Source organism: Leucoraja erinacea, chromosome 32 (genome assembly GCF_028641065.1).
Source record: "Leucoraja erinacea ecotype New England chromosome 32, Leri_hhj_1, whole genome shotgun sequence".
NCBI classification, from domain to species: Eukaryota; Metazoa; Chordata; class Chondrichthyes; order Rajiformes; family Rajidae; genus Leucoraja; species Leucoraja erinaceus.
In genome coordinates, this window is record NC_073408.1 from 17817166 (window position 1) to 17842085 (window position 24920).

The 24920-nt window shown below is 43.5% G+C and overlaps 1 protein-coding gene across 2 annotated transcripts in view; it reads right to left on the bottom strand.

Annotated features, from left to right (window-relative positions):
- Nucleotides 1-363: 363 nt before the first annotated feature.
- The window catches only part of spa17 (sperm autoantigenic protein 17), a 49210-nt gene continuing 24653 nt past the window's right edge, over nucleotides 364-24920 (bottom strand). For both annotated transcript variants that reach the window (XM_055660817.1, XM_055660816.1), the window contains exons 4-7: nucleotides 21277-21375; nucleotides 18036-18530; nucleotides 14119-14225; nucleotides 364-3814 (exon numbers count right to left, since the gene is read on the bottom strand). In XM_055660817.1, the coding sequence (XP_055516792.1) occupies nucleotides 3127-3814; nucleotides 14119-14225; nucleotides 18036-18530; nucleotides 21277-21375 (1389 nt within the window). In that variant the 3' untranslated portion in view covers nucleotides 364-3126. The remainder of the gene's footprint in view (nucleotides 3815-14118; nucleotides 14226-18035; nucleotides 18531-21276; nucleotides 21376-24920) is intronic.

The following is a 24920-nucleotide window of genomic DNA, read 5'->3' on the forward strand; positions in this document are numbered from 1 at the left end:
CCCAGCATTTTGTGTCTATCTGCAGTTCCTTCCTGCACACAAAAGGAAAAACAGGAAAGGAACAAGTCCAGCATATTTTGAATTACACAAGTGTTTGTGGCCTTGATCAGTTTTTAATTAGTGTATGTACTAATAGCCAGCTCCAATCTAACATGGCTTTGATTATGCATCATAGTAGGGCATGTGAAGGAAAATAATAGTGGGCAGTTAGATGTGTCTGTATGTCTTGGTTGAAAGAGAAGTCAAGAAACTTCGCTCAAGAGTGTTAATACACTAGATATGAACAGGCACACAGGCACAATTTTAGCAACTTTAGCGTCACAACAATATATATGCAATAAATGATTAATGATTCAAAGTAGTGCACAAAAACAAAGTATGTTGAGGTGGCTGAGCTAGGGTTGTGAATAGAGTTGAACAGGATGGTCCAAGAACCTGATGCTTAATGGAAAGAAGCTGTTCTTGAAGCTGGATATAATACTTCTCAGGCTCCTGTATCTTCTTCCTGCCGGTAGCATCAAAAAGTGGGTTGTGTGGGTTTTTGATGATATTTACTACCTGCTTGGGGCAGCATTTCTGGCAGATCCATTTGATGATGGGGAGGTCAGTACCCGAGATGGTCCAAGCAATGTCCATCACTTCCTTTGTTCTTGCATGTTCATAGTTCCTCACCAGGCCATGATGCAAATTGTCAGTATAGTCATCACAATAGAAGTAGAAGTTTGATTGAGTATTTGATGACTTGCCAAATCTCTTTAAATATTCTGATGAAGTAGAGGCATTGGGGAGCTTTCTTTGTGATTGCATCTATGTGCTGGGCCCAGGTCAAATCAGCAGGGATTTGCACGTCCAGGAACTTGAAACAATCCCACCATCCCGCCAAGCACCATCAGTTTTTCATTCCCATAGTCAACAATCAGTTACGGGGTCTTGCTAGTTGATTGCAAGGCTGCTGTTCTGCCACCGTCGATTGCCGATTTCACTCTTGCACTTTGACTCTTCATTGCCTGTTATTCATCCAATGATGGTGGTGTCATTGACAAATTTAAATTTGACATTGGAGCTGTGTCTGACTACACAGCACAGGTATAGAGAAGATATAGCAGGGTACTAAGCACAGAGCCTCAAATTACACCTGTGCTGATGGTCAAAGAAGAAGAGGTGTTGTTGCCAATTCATACTGATTGAGGTCTGCCGATAAGGAAGTTGAGGATCCAGTTGCAGAGAATGAATCATGGAACAACAAGGCATAAAGGTGTAAGAAAGAACCGCAGATGCTGGTTTAAATCGAAGGTAGATACAAAATGCTGGAGTAACTCAGTGGGTGAGGCAACATCTCTGGAGAGAAGGAATGGCCGACGTTTTGGGTTGAGACCCTTCTTTAGACTGATGTCAGGGGAGGGGGCGGGACTAAGTGTTAGAATGTAGTCGGAGACAGTAAGACTAGTGGGAGAACTGGGAAGCGGAAGGGGATGGAGAGAGAAAGCAAGGGCTATCTAAAGTTAGAGAATTCAATTTTCATACTGCTGGGGTGTAAACTACCCAAGCAAAATATGAGGTGCTGTTCCTCCAATTTGCGCTGGGCCTCATTATGACAATGGAGGAAGCCCAGGATAGAAAGGTCAGATTGGGAATAGGAGGCCGAGTTGAACTATTGAGCAACCGAGAGATAAGGTAGGTTAAAACAGACTGTGCGTGAAGTGCTTGGTGGTTGGAGATTAGAGTAGGAAGTATTAGTCAAGGAGGATCAGGATCTTGAGGGATGGGTAGGGATTAAGGGAGGTCACAGTCAGTTGAGGGAAACAGATGAACTTGTGAAGGTATGGCTTGAGGTTACAACCAAGGAAGTTAGATGCGAGACTTTTGGAAACTTCACAATGGCTAAGCATCTTACTTAACGATTCACTTACACTGTTACATGATTTGCTAGGTTCTCTTTAAATCACATCATACAAGACCGAACTTGCATAGGTGGTCAATGTGCTTCAAAAGCCGTGCAAGCATGGACCAACATCACGGAAGTGACATGTAACAATTAACTGTATGCTATTAGAGATACTGTGCATGTCCAAATGTCTCAGGCCATCAATGGATTGAAGCTCCAAGGAACTGGAAGGAAAGCATGGCTCCATGACCCCTATAGTAAATGTCCAACTTTCCTTAACAATCAGTTTAATTGAAATTAAATCACCAGCATGCTTAAGTGGTACACCTGTGTGACAGATCAGGTAGATCACATGTTTGCAATGACATTCCACAACATAGACCTAACAGCAAGCAAAATTGACACCTCTCTGACTATCTGTGGCCTTGCACATTTAGCTAGGTCCAGTTTACCCAGAATAAATGATGAATGAATGAATACTTTATTGTATATTTGTTTGTTGTGTTGTTGAATCTAATGCACCAGTAAAGCAGTAGCAAGTAAGAATGTCATTGTTTCCTGACACATGTGACAATTAAACACTCTTGACTCTTGATAATGAAGGTAATTCAGATTATGGTATGCAAAGATTTTCAGTATATTGGCAATGCCAGATAACAAATAGAGGGAATGAAAAAAAAAGATCAAGAGAGACATAGGCATGAATCTGGGAAATATGTTTTACGACACTGGATGGAAAGGTTAGGCTGGAGATGTGATCGTACTTTTCGAAAAGAGTAGAATAAAGGCAGGGCTATTTAACAAGAGGTGAAGATGACTATTGGAAAGCAGGTACAATATCAGACAGGTGCCATTAACATAATGGTTAGGAAGGTAACTCAGACAGTCAACGGTTTATCACAATATATAAGAATTTCATACACAGGGAGGCTATAAGGATGTCTTGGTCAATCCAGGAACTGTAATTCCCTATAATCTATTCTCGTTCACGTCCAACTCACGACTGATCCTTCTGCCTTTCATCTACAGAGTAATTTGCAACAGCCAATTTATTTACCAGCAGCATCTTTGGTAACACAGGCAATCATACTGTGAACATGCAAACACCTCACCAGCAAATCCAGATCTGCCATCTACAGATTTTGATTATACTTATTTAATATTTTGTCTTTTCATCAACGATAGCCCAGGTATTTCAAAGTTATACTTGCCTCTACTAATGGACTACGGGACGTAAATATTCATTCCACTATATTGCTGCCTTCCTCAGCACTCCGGCTCTCATCTGTGGATGGATTGTCATTACCTTCAAGATCAGCCTCTGTAATAACTTCAGTGTGTTTCTGATCTACATTTTCCTGATCTTGGCTATCAGTCAGCACTCCACTAACCTCATGCTGGCGTGCTGCCTCTTCTACTGTGTTATCTGTAGGTTCATCCTGCGATTTAATATCAATCTCATTGCTTTTGTTATCTTCGTGGCTAGAATCCTTTCTCTCTACAAAGCCCGGTTCAGTATCAACATTCGCAGTGCTACCAGATGTATCCTCAAAAACATCTTTCTGATCCAACTCAGTCTCACAGATGTCATGTCCAGCCATCTCAGTGGCCATGTCTGGCTCCCTTTTATTGTCTTCTTTCATGACTGACTGGAGCTCTGATCTACAGATGTCTGCATCTGCAGTAATGTTTACTGCCCCTATTGGGGAGCCAAGCTCTGCAGCACAAATGTTAGTCTCTGTAGTGCCATCCTTCACTGTTGAATGGAGGCTACTGGTTCCCATTCTACTTTGAGTTTCCTCATGGGTTATCTCCACGCCTTCTTCAACATTGGTATTTTCTTCTTCAGTAAATGCCAGCTCTTCTCCCGAGCTGTAATCAATTCCATCTGTACCTGGATATGCTTCTGTAAATAAGTCACCATCAGCTCTGAAAAAAGAAATACATCTTCTTTAACTGAACAATTTCAGTAATTCAGTTATATCTGTTTTCACATCAGAGTATGTCTTTGCAAACAAAATCACCCCAGATTAGTTCCATCAGAAGTCACATTTTACTCATCTGTAGAGGCTCTTTTGCAGTCTAGTTCTTCATTGAACTGGATGGTAAAATCGCCCCTAACTGATCTTACTCAGATATATTGTCCAGTTCTTCATTGAGATGGACAATAAAGTAATCATTCATTGATCTTACTCAGACAGACCACAACATGGTAAAAGTGTACTTTAAAAAATCTAGCACTTGAGCTTGAAGTTATGCAACAGTGATGGAAGAATTGAAGTTTAAAGCAAACTGAGTTAAATTTGTGGGTTACACAGAAAAGCTGGAGAAACTCAGCGGGTGCAGCAGCATCTATGGAGCGAAGGAAATAGGCAACGTTTCGGGCCGAAATATTCTTCAGACTGATCGGGGGGTGGGGGTGGGGTGGGGACAAGAAAGGGAAAAAGGAGGAGTAGCCAGAAGGAAGGGTGGGAGGAGACAGCAGGGGAGCTGAGGAACAGGGAGGAGACTTTAGCAAGGACTAACACATTGGGAGAATTCGATGTTCATGCCCCTGGGGTGCAGACTCCCCAAACGGAATATGAGGTGCTGTTCCTCCAATTTCCGGTGCTGCTCGCTGTGGCCATGGAGGAGACCCAGGACAGAGAGGTCGGAGGCGGAGTGGGAGGGGGAGTTGAAGTGCTGAGCCACCGGGAGGTCAGCTTGGTTATTGCGGACCGAGCGGAGGTGTTCGGCGAAACGATCGCCCAACCTCCGCTTGGTCTCACCGATATAGATCTGCTGACATCTAGAGCAGCGGACGCAATAGATGAGGTTGGAAGAGATGCAGGTAAACCTCTGTCGCACCTGGAACGATTGCTTGGGTCCTTGAACGGAGTCGAGGGGGGAGGTAAAGGGACAAGTGTTGCATCTCTTGCGGTTGCAAGGGAAAGTGCCCGGGGAGGGGGTGGACCGAGAGGGAAGGGAAGAATTGACAAGGGAGTTAGGGAGGGAGCGGTCTTTGCGGAAGGCATTGCGAACACCTCCGCTCGTTCCGCAATAACCAAGCTGACCTCCCGGTGGCTCAGCACTTCAACTCCCCCTCCCACTCCGCCTCCGACCTCTCTGTCCTGGGTCTCCTCCATGGCCACAGCGAGCAGCACCGGAAATTGGAGGAACAGCACCTCATATTCCGTTTGGGGAGTCTGCACCCCGGGGGCATGAACATCGAATTCTCCCAATTCTGTTAGTCCTTGCTGTCTCCTCCCCTTCCTCAGCTCCCCTGCTGTCTCCTCCCACCCTCCAGCCTTCTGGCTACTCCTCCTTTTCCCTTTCTTGTCCCCACCCACCCCCACCCCCGATCAGTCTGAAGAAGGGTTTCGGCCCGAAACGTTGCCTATTTCCTTCGCTCCATAGATGCTGCTGCACCCGCTGAGTTTCTCCAGCTTTTCTGTGTAACCTTCGATTCTCCAGCATCTGCAGTTCCCTCTTAAACACTGAGTTAAATTTGTACCTGGATACTAAACCACCAAATGGAACATTTCCTCTATCATTACAAATATTCTTCATCTTGATAAAATAAAAATTTGAAATAGAAAACTATTGTATTAACAAAATAAACTTTATCATATGTACATTTAAAATATAACTTAATAATCAAAAAAGGTGAGCTTGTAACATACAGGCTAACGGAATCAAGGGATATGGGGGAAAAAGCAAGAACAGGGTACCGATTCTGTATGATCGGCTATGATCATATTGAATGGTGGTGCTGGCTCGTAGGGCTGAATGGCCTACTCCTGCACCTACTTTCTATGTTTCTATGCTTCTAAATACCAAGCCTAATGAAGAAAGTACAATTCAACAAGGCTAATCAAAAAGCAATTTGGCTTAAGATTCATTTCACTTAATAACAATGGGGAAAGAGAAAGACTAAGGCAGGAAAATGCCTTTCTAAATCAACTAAAATATATCAAAGATTAGCGGTTAAATGAAAAACTTAACATCAATAACCTGATTTGTCTAACATTCAGAATTGTCAATTCTGAACAATTTATTAATTGTATTGAAAAAAAGAAAAGCACATTAAAGAAAAGACAATAGTCTGGTAAACAGTTTACTGTAAAGATTAATGATATTGATTTACAAAATTCATAGTGTGGAGCTTCTTGAAATCTTGTTTAATCTATCACTAATTATAAAAATAAATAATTTTGAAAGGCAAATCAGAGTGATTGTAGTGCATGAAAATTCTTACATCTTAATTATTTCAATAGTGAAGGAGTGTTCTTTATAGATTAAATATTAATAATGAGAGCAACCTATTTAGGATTGTACTTTGGGCGTCAATGGCCCATGACTCAGAAAGAAAGCAGAGTGAGATTATTTATTCCTAGGAATGTTATTCCATTGTTTAGGCTGCAATATCAGATTGAGGCAGAACAGCAATGTCAGTGGAGAGCCAATGTTAAGAACTGCAATGGAAAGATCCCTGTCAGTTATTTCCATGTTTTTTTCTCTCCAGTTTTTGTATAAAGAACCATTTTACAATATTAAGTTCCTGATAGTTAAATCAAATTAAACTGGAAAAAGACATCTTCATACCAGTCCTCTGATATTAAGACATAACCACCAACTAATGTGGCCAATTTGACAAGTTATTGGTAAACTGTTGCTATTGATTAACATATTATGTGATTGTTTAAAATATTTCTTAATTCATTCATTCATCAGTTTGTGAGATATGAAACTACAATGATCAAAGTTGCAAGTCCCCAGGTTGGACTGCTTCACTGAACATTGACTGCCTCTGTAATGAGCAGCAAGACGGAGGAATAGCCAGCATTAGCCTTTATTTCCAGTGGGAAGGTAGCCATATTGACATATAATGTGCATGAGCGTTGGTCACACAACCTCCCCAGCCTAATGAACGATGAGTGGAATGAGGTTGGATTGCAATTGGACAGTGACTGGTGTGCATTGTACCCATGATTCATGGGCAGATGCATCTGTGTTTATGATGCAACATTCATCAGTCACGCCCAATTTCAGCCAGTCATCTTTGCATTTACTAGATATTAACTGCAAAGTTGATTGTGACACAAAAAGTCCAAACTAATGTTTAAGAGTAGCCTTCGCGCTTCCACCAGTTCAGTCAGGACAGTGTCAGCAATTGGGGGACTCCACATGCCACTGACCGGATGTACATTTACTATATCAAATTCAGATACGTTGATGCATGCAACACTTGTACATGTATTAAATATACAATGCATTGAATGGCTGAAGATAACGTGGGACCAACATTGTGATTCCCCACCAATGAAAAGGAATAACGCTTTGGGAACAAAAGCTCTGAGCGTAATAGCTGCCTCTCCCATTTAACATTTCTATTTATGTGTAGAAAGTATAGGAAAGAACTGCAGATACTGGTTCTTCATATCTTAATATCATGTCTTAATATTAATGTAGAGGTCAGAAGAGGGTCTCGACCCAAAACGTCACCCATTCCTTCTCTCCAGAGATGCTGCCTGTCCCGCTGAGTTACTCCAGCATTTTGTGACTACCTAATTCTATTTATGTCAGCTACTGATGTGCAACTAATAGGTTGGTCAGATAAATTGTCACTTTTGTAATAGACACAAAAAGCTGGAGTAACTCAGCAGGTCAGACAGCAACTCTGGAGAAAGGAATAGGTGACGTTTCCGGTCGAGACCCTTCTTCAGATCTCGACCTGAAACATCACCTATTCCTTTTCTCAGGTTCTCTGCGGTTCAAACCAGCATCTGCAGTTCCTTCCTGCACATCACTTTTGTGATGTTAGGTCTACTTCATCCTCAATCATTGGCTTTCTGTGTTTTAATTTCCATTGGTTGTTTTGATGAGCCTTCAATATTTCCTCTTGTTGACCTGCTTTATCTTAATTCAGTGACTTTTGAAGTCTCTTTTATCCTCATTCGACTTCTTCAATATGAAGCTAAAAATCAAGAACTGGAAGTTTCTAATCCAAATTTTATCATTCTGTAAGATAGCAAATTTCAGCTAGACAAAGATTTAGACTAGGGAACAATTACTAATCTTGATGCTATTATTTGTGATAAAACCTTACCTATTCTTACCTTACCTATTCTTATTGCAAACATCAATAATAGAGGAATGGAGAAACATCTTTCTGTCTGAATCTTGGGCTCTCCTCTTTCATTATCTTTTAGATCATCCTTCGTGGACAGCCCAATTGTATTCGCTTCGTGGTCTATGCTGTGAATAAATCTCTGCATCGAGCGGCAATTCCACTGTCCATCCTATTTTTAGAAAATACACACTACAGGAGTTCAGCTCTCACTGTCTTGAATAACGTGAAGGCATAGCTGTCAAAAGTCCCTTGCTTGTCCTATCAAAGACCTAAATGAGATGTCTAAACATGTCATCTAGACTGCAGCATGGTATAATAAAGAAAAACATCAGCACGTTACAATTGGCAGGTTTTAACAAAAGAGAATGTAGTTAATTGGCAAAAACCTTCCACGTTTATAGTGACATCTCTATATCTACCCATTTACTTTGATTTGTTTGTATTTTCGTTAATTTACGGATGAAACCGAGGCTTATAGATGCAATCTGACAGTCATAACCCTCTAACTTGTGCTCTTTATTGGGGATCTGTATAATAAGTGGAAGAAAATATATGGAATTGTGCTTAAGAAACAAACAGAAATATGTTTCTTTATCATCATGTCAGGAACACTGAAATGTGGAATAATCTGGTGAACTGCCCAACAAAAATCATTATTTTTTAACATTATTAAGTCTTCATAAATTGTGGTTTTCAATAATATTGGGTAGGGAAGATATGTTTTAAATTTTGTGGGTGAAAATGATTACACAATCTTTCTTCATTGGTTTTGTGCATCATTCAACCACCTAAAATTGTAGCATCCTTTGCAATAATGTCAAGTGATGACAACAATATTGAAGTCAATAGGGCTCATATATTCCTGAAGTTCCTACTATTCAGCCCACACATATTTAAGGAATGATTGATGGTTCTGGATTAGCATAAATACAAGATCCGCTCAGGCACAAATAACAAATCAAATATGCGATCTGAGCTGTTACTTCAGAGATTTATCCTCATGGTAAACTATGCGAAAAGTAAAATGGTCTGCGATGCAATCAGATTGTTACTCTCCTGTCTGAGGACTAACATTTTAAAAATATTTTCAACAAAGGTTGGATTGGAACGGCTTTTGCTTTTCAATCAACATGTTGGGGGAAGTTGTCTAAAATTCAGCTTCTCACTGCTGGAAAGGATGGTGGAGGCAGAACCCCCACCACATATAATATGCATCTAGACATTTGCTTGTAGACCTGTGACCTAGTGCTGCAGAACATGTGATTAAGCTGGGGAGTGGGCAGCCAAGTGGCGCAATGGTAGAGTTGCTGCCTTACAGTGCCAAAGACCCGGGTTCAACCCTGACTACAGGTGCTGTCTGGACTGAGTTTGTACGTTCTCTCTGTGACTGCATGGGGCTATGGGTTGACAGGGATCAGAAACTTGTAGAGGTCATTCTTTGTGAAGGAGCTAGAAGGATGGGGAGCCAGAAGATGAGAGTTAACCATGGCACTTTGTTCTACAATGTGTGATTTATAACAGCACAGGATGCACATAGGCAATTGGCAACCACATGAATGCTATTTAGGCCCATGGTACATGCAATGAGGGGCAATGCATATGTCCAGTGTTCTCCATGAGTTAGAGCAACAAATGTGTAGTGTGGCACAGTGGCACCCTGGTAGAGCTGCTGCATTACAGCGCTAGAGACCCGGGCTATAGGTGCTGAATGTACGGAGTTTGTAGGTTTGCCCTGTGACCATGTGGGTTTTCTCCGGGTGCTCCAGATTCCTCCTACATTCAGGTTTTTGGCTACTGTAAATTTCCCTTACGTGTAGGTTGTAATTAGTATACGGGTGATCATTGGTCGAAGCCGACTCAGTAGGCCGAAGGGCCTGTTTCCACATTGTATCTCTAAACTAAACTACTGATGACCAAAATGAAATCATGGACTTTATGCAATTTCACGTTCCTCGAATTACAATATTTTACCTTTCATTAAAAATAGATGGTTTCTTATACAAAAAAGTTGGCAATATGTGGTTCATTATCAGAATGTGTGGTTTATTTTACATTGAATACGATTGTTGATTCAAACCAATACCTTGCTTAAAAAAGGAGTGCACCTGGAGGAACTTGCTGGGTCAGGCAGCACTGTAATGGGAAATGGACTGTGGGCAAGGAACATTTGTTTTCTTGGGACATTATTCAAAAGCCTATTCATTTCATTATTTTGTGGGAAATTAACTAAAATGCAGAATGCTTTGGAACTTACCATAAACCACTATCTATAGATAGGAATGCAACTTTTGGGAAACAAAGGACTGCCTTTAATTACCTTTCAAAATTACTTCACTGGAACCTGTAAAAGACTCATAACATCCTGAATTTGAGAAAGTCACTATCTGAATGCAATTCTTGCTGCAGCCCAACAAAATAAAATTACATTTGAGAAATAGATTCAATAGACCAAAGATATTCTCAGTTTCCGGCCTCTTATACTGCTACAAGTAAGAATTTCATTGTTCCGTTGTCAGTACATATGACAATTAAACACACTCAACTCTCTTGACGACCTTGAAATGGATTTATGCTAAATTTGGTGGTCTAGAGATGTAATAACCTTAATTTTGGTCCTACATTGCTTTTCTGCATGAAATTTTAAATCCAATTGTTAATGCATGTTTATTTGCATAGCATTGTAGTTCAATTCCTCATTGACTACCATGCATATTTTCTTCAGTTTGCCTGTAAATAACCGCTGCAAGAAACTACTGGTCATCATACGCACTTTTATTATTTTACAAGCATTATTTTTTTCCTGAGCATGCAATACCAATATTTCTCATGCTGACTAGAATCTATTGTGTGATTGCACCAAGTTGAGTTTGCTCGTTTGTCTGTACCACTCATTTTAATTATAAAGAATTCCATGGGAATGTTGCTTATGCAATAAGCTATAATGAGGGCATGGATGATTGTTATCAATTAACCTCATATAAGACTGCATACAGGAGTACTGATTGAATTTCTAAGAAGAATATTCTCCGCTTGCTACACTGAGTACCACTCCAAAAATATTCTAGCCCATTCAGCACAAAGATTCCCATTACACCATGACCCGCCAACCGATCGTTTCACTGCAGTCCGACGCAAAGTGCGTAATGTATGCTATTTTTCAAATGGAGGGCAGCAAGCTATGTAAGCTTCCTCCCACTGCAGGTAAAACCCTCAATCTTACATCATCAGAAGCTATCATTTGGGTTATTTAGCATCTCCAAAATGGAAAGTTTCCTCCACTCACTCCTGCATGGAAATATAATTTTCCTTTCCCGGTTGCTTGCTATGCCAGAGCTATTCCTAAAACACCAGTGTCAGTTCCTCTCACCACAAGTATTGAAGTGGATCAGGAATATGGAATGAATAATGACCTAATGACAATTCCCAATTTATATAAGGAAATTCAAATTAACTGAGTGATGCAGTTCTCTAGTTAGTAATCATTCCAGAAATCAGACCTCCTTCTGTACAAATCATGCAAATCTGAACCAAAGAATCGATGAATCTTTTTATATTTAAAACCAAAACTGCTGAGTAGATCTCCAAAGTACATCTACAAAAGCCCATTCAGCACAAAGATTCCACTGCACCTCTACCTGCCGACCAAATCTTTCACTGCAGTGCACTGATGCGCTCTGTGCAGTATGCACTCTGTTTTCTTTCTCTTTTTGCACTAGTCGTATAATGTATGGTAAGATTGCACTCTTGGATTGAGCGATCTGCCTGGATAACAACACTTTTCACTGTGTCTCGGTACACTTGATAATAATAAACTAGACATAAACCTAAGCATAAACACTGAGTGTTAAATGTTCTATGTGATTTTGCATGCCCTACTATTTCTGTACCATGCTCCCCCCCCCCCCCCCCCCCCCCACCCCCTCCCCCCCCCCCCCCCACCCCCTCCCCAACGCTGTGGTACAAGTGGATGATTAGCTAGGAATTCAGACGGCCTTTAAGGATGAACACATGGACTAACATCAACATGTACTCTTTGTATGAGCAACATCAAACTATTCTGGCTGGGTTATGGGCTATTGCAATGGCACTGAAGACAGAGGCATGAAGCATGATTTCAGATACATTGAATGGAACCCAGGACGGGGCCTCAATTAGCATAGAACCAGGAAGAGAGCAGATCGCTGAGTGACGTGACACCATTAAGGACCTTGACAACCATAGATGCAATGGTATGCTGGTAGGGATCAGAACTTCCCAGTGCAACTTTTATTGGTTGGGTTGTTTCAACCTGTGCTTCATGGAAGCCGAGATCTTCCCCTTTATCGATTGCATCATGGTTGGTTTCACAATTCTTAATTGTGAAATCACTGGGCACCTCCTCAATTTTAGAAATTATGGGTTTCAGGCCTTGCATAAAATCTTGTGCAACATGAGAACTGGATGTTCCCATCCGTCTGGACACCAGATACAAGAAATATACTGAGCATTTTCATACACTTGGGATTTCAGCGTTAACATAGACAGCACTTTTGTAGTGGCCATCTCAATCCTCCAGAGAGGCCAGCTCTATAACATTGGTTTCTAAGACAATGACACATAAGCAGCCCTTTTCCACTACCCTAGCAACAGTGTACATCGAATCATTTAGGGTAGTACCTTCCTCCACTTTTCCTTTCAATGTCCATAAAGGCCTTGATCTGAATTGATGGACGCAAGGGTCAGTTGCAGGCCATATGGAACATAGAACAGTAACAACAATGGAATAGTCCTTTGACCCACAATGGGCAAATGTGACACCAAGATAAACTAATCTCATCTGCCTGCACATAATCTGTATGCCTCTGCATATTCATGTGCCTATCTGAAAGCCTCTTAAATGTCATTATTATATTACCTCCACCACCTTGGCAGCGTGATCCATGCACCACCATAAGTTTTACAATTGATTAAATGTTTTCAAGTGATTCGGAATCATTAATTACATAAAGTTGTTCACAGCCAGTTATTTAAAATTTGTATTTAGTTAATGGCAATTGAATGAAGCATAAACATTCTACATCGAAAACACTCAATTATACAATTTTGAAGCATGTCGGCTTCTTATTAATATTATGGGCTCTAACTAATCAAGGTTAGGTTTTACAATCAAATGTGAGTGAGCAGACCCAGTATTTAGTGGTCACCATTTTTGGGTGGCTGATTCATTTGAGTTTATAATTAACTGTACCCCAAGACATTGATGATAGGGTCGATGTTGATATTAAAGATGAGGATTTGGTAATATTATTACCTTTGAATGTCAAGGGTAAGGTGGTTAGACACTCCTGTTGGATGGTCATTGTCTGATACGTTTGTGATGCAAATGCTACTTGATCCTGAATACTGCGGCACAGTGTGTCAACAGTTGAGTTGCTGCCTCACAGTACCAGAGACCCAGGTTCGATCCTGACTACAGGTGTTGTCTGTACGGACTTTGCACATTCTCCTTATGACCATGAAGTTTTGTAAGGTAATTGGCTTCTGTAAAATATCCCTAGTCTGAAGTACAGAACTAGTGTATGGGCAATCGTTGGTCAGCATGGACTCGGTGAGCCGAATGGCCTATTTCCACGCTGTATCTCTAAACTAAACTAAATTAAAATGTGGTTTGCCCCAACAGCAAGATCATACAGAAAATTATAAAAAGGCCCTCTAATTTTCTGAGGCATTAGCACATCTGGTTATTATCCTGGTAGCTCCATAACTGCATGTTTTAAATTCATTCTTTAAATTTCGCTATGTTTGGTTTATTCAATTTAAACAGAATATTTTGTCAGAAGAATATTTGCTGAAAGAATGCAAAGAGCTTTATTTTATTTCTTAAATTGGTGTACATGTGAAAGTCAAGGTACTTGAAAAATTAACATGACTATTGTTCTCTGTATAAAAGAAAAATTCTTACTGAAATAGATGTTTTTAAATAACTCTAATCCTGTGTTTGAAATATCTGCACAACACAAAGCAAGCAGTACTTTTTCAATAATGGCAGTGAAGGCAAAATACTGTAAGATCCAGCAATTGAAATATAGGACGGTATGGACACTTTTGTTTGTCAGCTGAGGCACTGCATTACAGAACTCACTCATCAGGTGGAGGGGTTGCCGTTTCTTTCTTTGTCTTCCTTGTAGAGTAACCTCTATATGCTGACTGTATGATCACTGCAGCCTCATCTTCATTTAAATGTGTGTCCTGGAATTTAAAAAAAGTAAAAATTGTTCCATGTAGGTTTTTTCGTGTTCAAAGAGTGTTACTGAACACTTCTAACATTGTTTGCGAAAAAGACATATCAAGTGTGAGAAGTTCAAATGTGAGATTTACAGAACAGAACTTTCATGTTTCAGAATAATATTTTCTCAGTTTTTGGACCATTTAAATTAATTGGCTGTTTTTTGCATTATACATGCTATTGGAGGTGGAGGTTGAGATCCATGTTGAATCTAATTTATTTCCTTCACGTCTACCTATCGGGCATATCGCTTAACACAGGTCTGACGAGGATCAGACAAAATGTCCCGTGCCAAAGAATTTCAGTTTCACAAATGTGCCGCTCCCAAAAAACATAATGATTATTCCTGGTTTGGAGGAGAAATACTACAAAGCATATATAAGAAATCATACAAAGTATATAATTCTGTGCCAACCCCTATCTCAAGGATAATTTAACTTTTTTTACAAATTGTTCAAATACGCTGGAGATATCTATATAATTAAAAGTCTCATCTTGACCATTTCCTGTCTACACTGTACATTGATTTTAGAAAAAAAGCTACCCTATATCGCTATGATTTTTGGCCATTTACTCACAGTCCTCCTCTGCTGAGCAGGTCCCGAGGATTTTTCCCATCAATGAAAAATAAAAAAGTTATGAGTGTTTAAAAAACCTTGAGATCCTCTCGCCTGTCAGGAGGCAACCGTGGCTGACAAGAGAAGTTTGGGATAGAATAAAACTAAAAGAAAATATGTTTAACACAGCAAAGAGTAGCCAAAAGCCAGAGGATTGGGAAACTTTCTTTGAACCATAGAAGGAAACAAAACGGGCAATACGGGCTTAAAAGATGAAGTACAAGGTGAAGCTGGCCAGAAATATAAGGAAGGACAATAAAAGCTTCTTTAGATATGTTAAGGGAAAAAGAGTAGCAAAGTCACATGTGGGTCCCTTGAAGGCAGACACGGGTGAAAATATTATGGGTAACAAGGAAATGGCAGAAGAGTTGAATAGGTACTTCGGATCTGTCTTCACTAAGGAAGACACAAACAATCTCCCAGATGTACTGGAGGACAGAAGATCTAAGGGGGTAGAGGAACTGAAAGAAATTTTCACTAGGCGAGAAATAGTATTGGGTAGGCTAATGGGACTGAAGGATGATAAATCCCCTGGGTCTGATGGTCTGCATCCCAGGGTCCTCAGGGAGGTGGCTCTAGAAATAGTAGACGCATTGGTGATCATTTTCCAATGTTCAATATATTCAGGATCAGTTAACTGTGGATTGGAGGACAGCTAATGTTATCCCACTTTTCAAGAAAGGAGCGAGAGAGAAAAAACAGGGAATTACAGACCAGTTAGCCTGACTTTGGTGGTGGGGAAGATGCTAGAGTCAATTATTAAAGAGGTAATAATGGGGCATTTGGATAGCAGTAAAATTATTAGTCCAAGTCAACATGGATTAATGAAAGGGAAATCATGCTTGACTAATCTTCTGGAATTTTTTGAGGATGTGACAAGTAAAATGGATGAAGGGGAGCCAGTGGATGTAATGTATCTAGACTTTCAGAAAGCCTTTGATAATGTCCCGCACGGGAGACTGGTGACTAAAATTAGAGCACATGGTATTGGGGATATGGTGTTGACATGGATAGAAAATTGGTTGGCAGACAGGAAGCAAAGAGTAGGAGTGAACGGATCCTTTTCAGAATGGCAGGCAGTGGTGAGTAGAGTGCCGCAAGGCTCGATGCTGGGGCCGCAATTGTTTACCATATATATTAATGATTTGGAAGAGGGCATTGGGAGCAACACTAGCAAGTTTGCAGATGACACAAAGCTGGGTGGCAGTGTGAACTGTGAAGAGGATGTTAGGAGGTTGCAGGGTAACCTGGACAGATTGAGTGAGTGGGCAGATGCATGGCAGATGCAGTATAATATAAATAAATGTGAGGTTATCCACTTTGGCGGCAAAAACAAGGGGGCAGATTATTATCATAATGAGGTTAGGTTAGGTTAGGCAAGGGGGAGGTGCAGCGAGACCTGGGTGTCCTTGTTCGCCAGTCACTGAAAGTTGGCGTGCAGGTTAAGCAGGCAGTGAAGAAAGCTAATGGAATGTTGGCCTTCATAACAAGAGGAATTCAGTATAGGAGTAAAGAGGTTCTTGAATTAAATTGAATTTCCTTTATTGTTGCAGGCACAAAACAACATTTTGTGCCTGCAGTCATACATACAATAATACAATAATAAACAACAGTAAACACAAATTAATAACCACCACAGTGAGTCCACCAAGCACCACCTCACTGTGATGGAGGCAAAAATCTTAGGGCTGCAGTCTCTTCCCTCCTGTTCTCCCTCTGCGCTGAGGCGATACTCCACCGGGCGATGGTAAGTCAGTCCCGCGGCTCACCAAGCTCTGTGAACGGGCCGGTTCAAACACCGCGGCCCGGGGTGGTCGAAGCTGCCGCCCTCCAGTCCAGCGGACGCAGCTGTTGACGACATCGTCCACTGGCCCGCGGCCGCCAGAACGCCGCCTCAGCCACCGGAGCACCGTTCCAGCCCCGAGCCGGGTCGCCCTCACGTGAGTGCCGTTCCACCCTCGAGCTGGGACGCCCCGACGGGAGTGCCGTTTCCCTTGGGCTGGGCCGCCCCGACGGGAGTGCCGTTCCACCCTCGAGCTGGCCCGCCCCGACGGGAGCGTCACAGCCCCTTCACGGGAGCATCTCGGCCCCTCACGGGAGCGCCGTTCCAGCCCCGAGCTGGGCCGCCCTCACGGGAGTGAGCCCAGGGCGAGTCCTGACAGGCTGCCTCCGGAGCCTCGAGGCCGCCAGCTCCGCCATTAGGCCTCAGCGCAGACAGAGGCAGAGAAGGGGGATACGACAAAAAAGTCGCATTCCCCCGAAGGGAGAGACAGCAAGCCCTGTTTCAATCCCCCCACCCCACAAAAAAACAACACAAAAAAGTTAAAACAAACGGACTGCAGGCGAGCTATAGCCGTTCACCAGCTCAGCCACTTCTGGAGTATAGGGCTCTAGTAAGACTACATCTGAAGTATTTTGTACAGTTTTGTTCTCCTAATTTGAGAAAGGACATCCTTGTGATTGAGGCAGTGCAGCGTAGGTTCACGAGATTGATCCCTGGGATGGCATGACTCATATGAGGAAAGATTGAACAGACTAGACGTATTCACTGGAGATTAGAAGGATGAGGGGGATCTTATAGATACATATAAAATTACAAAAGGACTGGACTAGCTAGATGCAGGAAAATTGTTCCCAATGTTGGGCGAGTCCAGAACCCAGGGGCCACACTCTTAGAATAAAGGGGAAGCCATTTAAGACTGAGGTGAGAAAAAACATTTTCCCCCAGACAGTTGTGAATTTGTGGAATTCCCTGCCACAATTCCTGAGGGCAGTGGAAGCCAAATCACTGGATGGATTTAAGAGAGAGTTAGATAGAGCTCTAGGGGCTAGTGGAATCAAGGGATATGGGGAGAAGGCAGACATGGGTTATTGATTGAGGACGATCAGCCATGATCACAATGAATGGCGGTGTTGGCTCGAAGGGCTCCTGCACCTATTTTCTATGTTTCTAAGAGGGAAATTTCCCATGGATTGATAATGCTTCCAGAAATGTGGAGAAAATTGTTCTGTTCCAAGATAATGCAAATTTCAATTGTACAGCACTGCTTTTTTTGTGCTGCCTCAATACATTTCTAGGCCACAACCTATAAAAATAAAGAATGCTTGTAAGACAATGTACTCATTGTTAGATTGATAAGCTAAACCGTTACTTACCGCACTTGGTTCCTTAGAGGATGGAATTTTTTCATCTTGTGCTGATGTTGTTGCAATCATTTGAGTAGGTTCATCTTCCTTTGACTCTCCTTCTAATGGTGCTGCAATCACCTGCGGGGTTGTTTCTTCCAAAGGACCTCGATTCGATGCATCTGCGACAAATTCAGATGCAGTGTCTTCAATTTCTCTTGGTACTGATGCTTCTGTGATTGGTTGAGTCTCAGTTATTTCACCAGGACTTCCTTCTGGGGCTACTGCAGCCGCCTGAGAAGTGGTGACTTCCAAAGAACTTTCTTCTGGACCTGCTGCCATTATCGGAGATGTGGTGACTTCTATTGGAACTACCACAGAGGCCTCATCAGTCAACTTTGTGGTGTCTGAAACGCCTTGTTCTGGTGCGGACCCAACTAACTCTTGGGATATTTCCTCCACTGGCACTGTCTTGACATCTGTGGTGGCATCTTCTCGATATTGTCTTGCGCGCGTTACCTTATCCTACAAAAACAATTTTATTATTATTTCCATTTTTGTATCGTTTAAATCTATGGATATTGTACTAAAACTCTTCCCTTTTTTCTTAACATTCTAAATGTCTGTATGTATGCAGGGTTCTGTTGGCTATCTTTTAATCTTGCAAAACGCTTGGCCAGACAGCCTTCCCATTTTCACACATGCCATTCACATTTTTTCCGTGGACGGGATAAAAATCTTCCCGTCGCATTTCAACCTATATTTCTCAAGTTACTAACCTTTTAAAAACAGCTTCAAAATATTAAAGTTTTCAAACCTAATTTTGAAGGGAAAAAATTACGACTGACGTCACAATCCACTCGCACACTCCGGCCGCGAGGGTCACTACAACATTCCAACCCGCTCGGCGACGCTGGGATCGACTTCACCTCTCGCGACGTGCTCACCTTCGCTGGCAGTGGCATCCCACCTGACATCAATATCCCTAACTACGACAACATCCGTCAGACGGTGGCGTTCAAAAACGTCTCGCTCGGTAATGTACTGCCAATGGCCTACTACACCTAGAAGGAGAAACTCACCTTCCTAGATGATCGCAACAAGGACCTGTACATCGTGCAAAGACCCCTCCTTCCAAGACCAGGTCGAGCTGCTGGGTCACGGCAGCGGGAAGCTCTTCATCCAGGACGACAAGGACAAGTTTAACTTTGATACCAGCCTGGTGAATCCAGAGAAGGGAGCCTGGAGTTCTACACCTCAGAAACCCAGAAGTGGAGGCAGGCCCACATGCAGGCTTGCATTGCCATCCTGCAGATGCCGCTGGAAGTGGCTGAGGGTCTGGTCACCGTGCGGCAGATCACCGGTGCCGACGAAAAACGCGACGCCATCAGCACCCTGGACCAGGAGAAGATTGGCACGGTGGGCAAGGCCGCCATCAAGGCCTTCCTCAGGAAGCTGCAGGTGTACAAAAGCACTGCGGATGTTGAGTCGGGCAGGGCGCAGAGCTACTCACAGGTGACGGACTACAAACCAGAGTGCTATCTCACGCTGCGCCACACCGTACTGCTACGCAAGGAGTACCGGAAGATGTTTGTGCATCGATGGAGCAGGTGGTGAATCTACGGTTGTAGTGCAGCAGCATCTTCTCCACTTTTGGGCTGGAGGTGTGATCCTTGGCCTTCTCCAGATTCTCCACGACCTTCTTCATCAGCAGGGAGTAATCTCCTCGGACACCTTGAATGTCGCATCCTCAAACTCATAAACGCCGCACTGGTATACAAAGATATCCAACATCCATTCTGTGATTCACCCCAATCTACCCAGATACCACAGAGACACCAACGGCAACACTCATCACGGCCGACCCTGCAACGCCGGCAGGACAACAGACCTTCATGATCAGGTCAAGACCTCTGCACTTACTACGACTGGATCTTGGAAATGGTGCCAAACAGGCGACTCTGTATACTGAAGATAGACACAAAAAGCTGCAGTACCTTAGCGGGACAGGCAGCATCTCTGGAGAGAAGGAATGGGCGACATTTTCGGTCGAGACCCTTCTTCAGACCTGAAACGCCACCCATTCCTTCTCTCCAGAGATGCTGCCTGTCACGCTGAGTCTCCCTCTCTAGCCCCTCCCCCTTCTTCTCTACTCCCCTCCCTCTAACTCTCTATCCTCTCCTTCTCTGCCCCCCTCCCTCTCTATCACCCCCTTCCTCTCTATCACCAACCTCTCTACCACCACTCCCCCCCTTTGTAGGGAATGCTGAGTATTGGGACCTGTGGGTGAATGGTGGAGTATTGCGTTCGGGAACCAGCCCTCCCCTGCGAGGCCAAGTGCCACATACCCCTTCCTCTCTACCCCCCACCCTCTCCCTCTCTCTACCCCTCCCTCTCTGTTTTGAGAGGTGGGGGACGATCCCCCCCCCAGGTTTTTGTAATCCGGATTTTAAAACCCAGTGAAATCTCCGCTTTCCGCGAGACAGTGGGGGTGGGACTGCTGATCGAGGGCGCCGATTGGACGAGAGAGACATCGGTCAGCAGGCAATGGGGGCGGGACATGATGATTCAACGCGATCATTGGAAGAGGGAGGAGCGGGGGTGTGGGACTGAGGATAGAGTGCGGTGATTGGAGGAGAGAGATATGCCAAAACACTCTCGGCACAGACCTGCGCCTCATCCTCAATCAGGATCGAACCCGGCCTCTCCGGCACTGGAGTCAGACAGGAGCTGTACCCCCAGGCCCACAGCCAGCGCAGAAAAGCAGCGCAAAACCCTGCTCAACTCTGCATGTCCCGCCAGGTTAACCTACAACCCTGCCTGGGCTTGGGGGAAATATGGCCCAGGTTTACAGCCAGCGCGGAGAAGCAGCGCTGGTGTCCCATCAGTTCAGGCAGGGCTGTACGTTAACCCGGTGAGACAGGCAGAGTTGAGCTGCATTGAGCGCTGGATTGAGCCTCCGAAGCCTCGCGTGTGAGTGTGCGCTTGCGTGCGCGGTCGCCAACAAATTGTGTCCCCCCTGTCCCCCGTTCCCCTCCATATTTTGATTGCGATTTCCGTCACTGTATTCAATGGAGTCCACCAGTGCAGCACCTCATTATTAGAGAGTTGCACTACAGTCTCTGCTTAGTAATAGCCCAGTTAAGGACATCGCTGATGTAGATTTGCATATAAATGATTGCCCCCATGCTAGTAGTCAAGTCCACCACACTTTTTAAAGTTGTTTTGCTGCTATAGATGTTCTTCCTGTTGTGTAAACTTTGCACTTTACCTGTAGCATCATAGAAATAGTGTCTTGGGAAATTGATGTGAAATGGGCTGGCTTCTTTATGCATATTTTTTGCAGTCCCTCCAAAGGCTCTGCCAGGTCCTGTAAAAATTAAAATATAGTAATTAAATAGTAACCACGGCTTTCATAAATAGATCAGCAATATAGTATAACAGCTCATGAGTAGTCATAATAAACATTTTGCTTCTAAGCCACCGCCACCCAGTGGTGAACGCGGTTGGATTTGATAGGGGGACCTCATTGAAACTTACAGAATAGTGAAAGGCTTGGATAAAGTGGATATAGAAAGGATGTTTCCACTTGTGGGACAATCTAGGTCATAGCCTCAAAATTAAAAGACATTCGTTTAGGAAGGAGATGAGGAGGAATTTCTTTAGTCAGAGGGTGGTGAGTCTGTGGAATTCATTGCCACAGAGGCTGTGGTGGCATAATCAATGGATATATTTAAGGCAGAGATAGATTGATTCTTGATTGGTATGGGTGTCAGAGGTTATGGGGAGAAGGCAGCAGAATGGGGTTAGGAGGGAGAGATAGATCTCCCTGGTGTAATGGCGGAGTAGACTTGATGGGACAAATGGCCTAATTCTGCTCCCATCACTTATGATCTTATGATTTTTCAGAGTATCTGAAAGGAAGTAAGAAGCCAATTACTTTCGATCAACTTCTAAAGTGAAAGAGTTCAATGAAATAGAAGTTACAAAATTGATTCTGCTGTAGATTTAGAAGTATACAAAATGAATGTTTAACCTTTCGTCTCAACACTCAGCAAGATTAAAGTACAAACATACCAGATGTCTTGTCTTATGATATAAACACGAGCAAGATTACAATATAAAAACACTAGATGTTTTGCCCTTCTGACATAAACATTCAGAAAGATGTTCAGGACACTTGGTCTTTACTCTTTACTCCAGATATTGTAATGTAAAGACACTGAATCAACAAGGTCAAAAAACAAGTCCGCTTGGATCTGCAAAAATAAGAAATAGCTTTTCCAAGCAAAACCATATATGGGCATAACCTTTCCTCTATTGGAAGAAACTGTCAATCTTTGATATTACCCTATATAGACAAGGCAAGAGGCTGTACAATTCTTTGTAAAATAAAGAATTGCTGATTTGCTGATTATTGGGGTACAAGTACATATGATTGAACTTTACATCCTTGTGTGGAACACGAGTAGTTTTGTCATACTCGGACCCTGTCCTCCCACACCCGCCTGGCGAAATAAAGATGCTACCGTGTTACTAACTTTTGTGTTGTTATCTGTTTGAAGCGAATCGGACTTTAATATTGGCGTAGTCGGCAGGATCTTGCTGGAAACTATCTCTGAAGACTGAGTAAGAGGCTACGGTTTGGCTGGGGCCATGAAGGGAGTAGAAAGTGGCACCCCCAGAAGAAGATGATACTGATAGCGACTCGGAAACTGAAAAGGAAGATGAGAAAGAAGAAAGGAAAGGGCTGAGGCAGAAGAGGAAGGTAGAGTAGTAATCCAGCAGTGAGAGAGTTAAACAATGCAGAGCACCAGAGGGACAGGATATAAATCAAAGAAGACTGAAAAAGGAAAACAGCATGATGCCATCGAGGAACCTTACCCTGATGACCCTGTCCTGACTCAATGCCTGAAACAACCTATTGACATGGGCAAAGTAATTGAATGCAGACCCTTACCCAGGAAATCAGCGGTGATTTCTGGGAGAGAATTACGACAGCGTATCGCACTGGTGCTGGAGACGAGCATTTTAACTAACTGTCTGCACAGGTTAAAACAACCTTGAAACAACTAAGGCTTCCCCAGGGCTCAGCGGTGATACAAAAGTGCTGACGGAGATAAGGAGAATGCTGAAGACACCGGTTGAGCTACTAAATCCTTCCACTGCTGGGGTTTCATTCTACCCAAACGGAAGGTAGTTCAGGGGGCAGTGGCAGCAGGAGTAGCAATGGTGATAGCTCTCCATGAGGACAGATAGAAAATGATTCGGATGAAGGCTTTGCGACCTGGTTTGCCGGTGATAAGAATCTGCCCACTGTGCAAATTACCAGCGAACTCTGAATAACTTTTGGCACAGGGCTCCTCTCCCTGATGGGGAGAGAGGGAGAGGTCACAGGGAGAGTTTGTGAGTAACAGGGCAAGTGTGATGTGTTGCACTTTGGCAGGTCGAATGTAAGGGGAAAGTCTACAGTCAACGGCAAGACCCTGAACAGTATCTGAAGCACAGAAGTGCGTTGCTGACTGACAGGGAGTCTGACCAATCACAATCCAGATCACCATCCAATCACACGCCCAGGATCCTGACTTACAGGGAATCGGACCAATCACCTCTTTTTATGCAAGTAAAATTTTGGTGTATTGGTCAGTACTACGGAACGACACCCACCCGGGTGGATCCTATTGCTGGTAGTTTGCATAACAGAAGCTTGGAATTTTTCAAACATATAACCAGTAAAATAACCTCCAAAGATCTATATATCACTAGACCAAGTGCAGACCCGTTGGGTCTGTTTCCCCAACAGCGTTTGCGGGGGGGGGGGGGGGGGGGGGGGGGGGAGTGGGGGCTGCGGCATCACACTCAAATTTAACCACCCCCAAACTCACAGGTGGGGGGGTGAGAAGAGGGGAGGGAGGGGGAGAGGAGGAGGAGGAAACATGACAGATTTGGGAGGGAAAGGAGAGCGGGGTAGGGGGTGAGAGAGGGGGAAGGGGAGAGAGATGTGGGGGAGAGGGGGGGGGATGGGGAGGGAGGGGAGGAGGGAGGGGGGAGATGGGGGTGGAGGGAGAGACGGGAAAGAGTGGGGGAGGGAGAGTGGAGGGGGAGAGACGTGGAAGAGTGGGGAAGGAGGAGGAGAGGGGTAGGGGAAGGGGGCGGGTGGAGAGAGGGAAGGGGGTGGGGTAGTGAGGGAAGGGGGTGAGGGAGAGAGGGAGAGGGGTGAGGAGAGGGAGAGGGGTGAGGAGAGGGAGAGGGGTGAGGAGAGGGAAACATAGAAATTAAGTGCAGTAGTAGGCCATTCGGCCCTTCGAGCCTGCACCACCATTCAATATGATCATGGCTGATCACCAACTCAGTATCCTGTACCTGCCTTCTCTCCATACCCCCTGATCCCTTTAGCCACAAGGGCCACATCTAACTCCCTCTTAAATATAGCCAATGAACTGGCCTCAACTACCTTCTGTGGCAGAGAATTCCAGAGATTCACCACTCTCTGTGTGAAAAATGTTTTTCTCATCTCTGTCCTAAAGGATTTCCCCCTTATCTTTAAACTGTGACCCCTTGTTCTGGAATTCCCCCAACATCTGGAACAATCTTCCTGCATCTAGCCTGTCCAACCCCTTAAGAATTTTGTACGTTTCTATAAGATCTGCCCTCAATCTTCTAAATTCTAGCGAGTACAAGCCGAGTCTATCTAGTCTTTCTTCATATGAAAGTCCTGACATCCCAGGAATTAGTCTGGTGAACCTTCTCTGTACTCCCTCTATGGCAAGAATGTCTTTGAGCATTGGACATTGTGACATCACACGATGGAATGTTCACCATGGGCTGGGGCTCCTGCAAAGGCATATGTAAATGGATCCATTCCGATTGGACATCTGTGAACATTGGGCATTGTGACATCACACGATGGAACAT